The sequence below is a fragment of the Monodon monoceros genome, unplaced genomic scaffold, assembly GCF_005190385.1.
Source record: "Monodon monoceros isolate NGI ecotype Baffin Bay Population unplaced genomic scaffold, NGI_Narwhal_1 Contig794_ctg1, whole genome shotgun sequence".
In the NCBI taxonomy this organism is placed as follows: Eukaryota; Metazoa; Chordata; class Mammalia; order Artiodactyla; family Monodontidae; genus Monodon; species Monodon monoceros.
The window spans coordinates 1-2,635 of NW_021703425.1; the positions used below are offsets into that span (position 1 = coordinate 1).

Here is a 2,635-nt window from a genome sequence, read left to right on the forward strand (position 1 = left end):
CACACCCACACTGGGTACTTCCCTGGTGCAGGGGTTGGGAACCGAGACGTCAGGTGAGGTGCAGGGAGATACATGTGTCACCACGTTGCTGACGGTGGAATGAGACCCCCTCCCAGCATCATTCAGGCAGAGCCTCCGTGGGCTGTGCTATTGAGGGGATTCCCGACCTGGATCAGACGATGCTGGAGCTCTCTGCCCTGACATGTGCGCCCATTCCCACCCTCGTCCTCATCCACCTGGTACCCAGATTGGGCCTGAGGGGCAGATAGGGCTACGGTGGGTGCTGCATGTGGTTCCCCAGAGCCCTCAGCTCTGCCTGGGAACCACTGTTCTGGGACAGATGGAGTGATCCAGCTGAGGAAGGCTCACCTGCAGAAGGAGGGAGAGCTGGAGAAGGTGAGGAGCAAGAGGCACCTGGATTTCCTGGACATCCTCCTCTTCGCCAGAGTGAGTGTGGGCAGGAGAGGCCTGAGGCTTTGCCCAGAAGCACAGAGGAAGGGCAGACCCTGCACTCCCCCTGCCTCCGCAGATGGAGAATGGGAGCAGCTTGTCTGACAGGGAGCTCCGTGCCGAAGTGGACACATTCATGTTCGAGGGTCACGACACCACAGCCAGTGACATCTCCTGGACCCTCTATGCTCTGGCCTCCCACCCTGAGCATCAGCAGAGGTGCCGGGAAGAGATCCAGAGCCTCCTGGGGGATGGCACCTCCATCACCTGGTCAGTGCCCAACAGGTGGGAGAACCTTGCCCCTCCGCGAGTGGAGGACCCCTGGTTGCCTGCCCTTAGATGGGCTTCCTTTCAGGGACCACCTGGACAAGATGCCCTACACCACCATGTGCATCAAGGAGGCACTGCGACTCTATCCACCAGTGCCATTCATTGGCAGAGATATGAGCAAGCCCATCACCTTCCCTGATGGACGCTCCTTACCTGCAGGTATGAACTTCACCACACCCACTAAACTAAGCACTCTGCATGACCACGTGGGAGATCAGAAATCCACATGTGCTTTCCAGCCCCGGGATGCTCTGTCTGATGTTTCTGCCTCAAGATAATTAATATTTCCTCTGCAGTTTGGACGTTTTGTAAAACGCCTGACACAGGAGTTGAACCAATGAGAGCTCAATAAGCAAATGCTAGCCCTTGAATGTGGTCTTCTAATGAAGCCCTATAATTCTAATTCCTTGAGACGTGAAGGCTTAAGAGAAAAGCAGAAGTAAGCAAGGGGAGATGTGGTTCTTTCCATATGGGGTCTATGTAAACGAGGGAGTTCAGGGAGTGCACTGTCATGGGTCAGATGGTCCAGTCTCTGGGGAGACCTCAGGTGGATGGCCGAGAGCCGCTGATGACCAGGTCTGACAGCCCTGCCACGGTTGGAAGCTACCCAATGGCTCACCTCCCAGTGGGTCTGAATCCCAGCCCTGCCACCTCCTAGCTGTGGGATCACAGACACATCTCTCAACCTCTTGGAGGCCCAGGTGCCTCATCTGCACGTGGGGATAGGAGTGCCTTCCCTGAGGGCTGCTGAGAGGATTAGATGAGTTAATGCACAGCCCCAAGGGCTCACGATGCCACCTGATAACTGTGAGCTTTCATGTGAGGCGATCCTCATACTAAGCCTCCAGTTCTTTTCCTTCTCAGTCCTGCCCATGGTGACCTGCTCCTAATCTGTGCTCATGTGCGTTGTCACCTCCAGCCCACCTGTCTTGCAAGAGCACCATTTTATTCAGAGTGATGGAGGGTAGCTCTCATGGTGGCTCCTGGGCCTTTTGTGCACATTGCCCCTGTTGCCATGGGTACCATCAATCTTCTCTCTCTCCTCCCTGCCCCACAGGTATCCCACTCTCCCTCTCCTTTTATGGGCTTCACCACAGCCCGAAGGTGTGGCCGAAACCAGGGGTATGATGGAGGAGGGGATGGGATGCTCTCTCCAGACCAGCACCTTCCCTGCTACCCCTCGGGGATTCTTGTCCCCTGGTGGATTGGTGCAAGGAGCTTGACCCCAACTGTCCTGGCCCCGGTGCTCTCTCTGCAGGTGTTTGACCCATCCCGGTTTGCACCGGTTCTGATAGACACAGCCATGCTTTCCTGCCCTTCTCAGAAGGATCCAGGTGAGGCCTTCTGTACCTGGGGCAGCTGGGTGTCACTGGTGCTACCTGATGTGTGTGACTGTCTACATTCATATGTGGTGTGTGCAGTTATGTCCCTGTATGTTGGCGTGTTGAGAAGGAGGCGTGTGTCCCCATGTACAAGAAGGCCTTCAGGGCACACCACGGAGTCCTTGACCTCCTGACTTCCGCAACGATCAGCCACATTGCCATGGCCGTGGCCGCTCCAAAGTATTCCAGGGTTTTCCTCACTTTAGGAGTATGACTTTTCAGCTTTAGAATTTTTCATGAAAGGTAAACTTCAGATGTTTGCTTTCCACAATTATCAGTCATCTTTAAAGATGGTTTTCTTTCTTTACACATTCCTTGTCCAGCCCACTGCCTTTTCTACTTAATTCAACAATCCACCTCTGACTGTATCATCAGTTGTGTTTGCATGGGTTTGGATTTCCAGCTGCCTTTCTTGTCCTGAGGCTTCAAACCATGTATGTGATCACTTACAGTTGCAGGTTGAAGAAAGTTAC

General features: G+C 54.3%; 1 protein-coding gene across 1 annotated transcript; it reads left to right on the forward strand.

Annotated features, from left to right (window-relative positions):
• Positions 1 to 265: 265 nt before the first annotated feature.
• Positions 266 to 2,114, forward strand: LOC114891553 (cytochrome P450 4A24-like; the record flags this gene model as incomplete). Its single annotated transcript, XM_029215715.1, has 5 exons — positions 266 to 447; positions 530 to 720; positions 806 to 939; positions 1,838 to 1,902; positions 2,039 to 2,114. Coding segments are annotated over 5 exons (648 nt in total), but the record flags the coding sequence as incomplete, so codon positions are not given.
• Between the last annotated feature and the right edge of the window lie 521 nt (positions 2,115 to 2,635).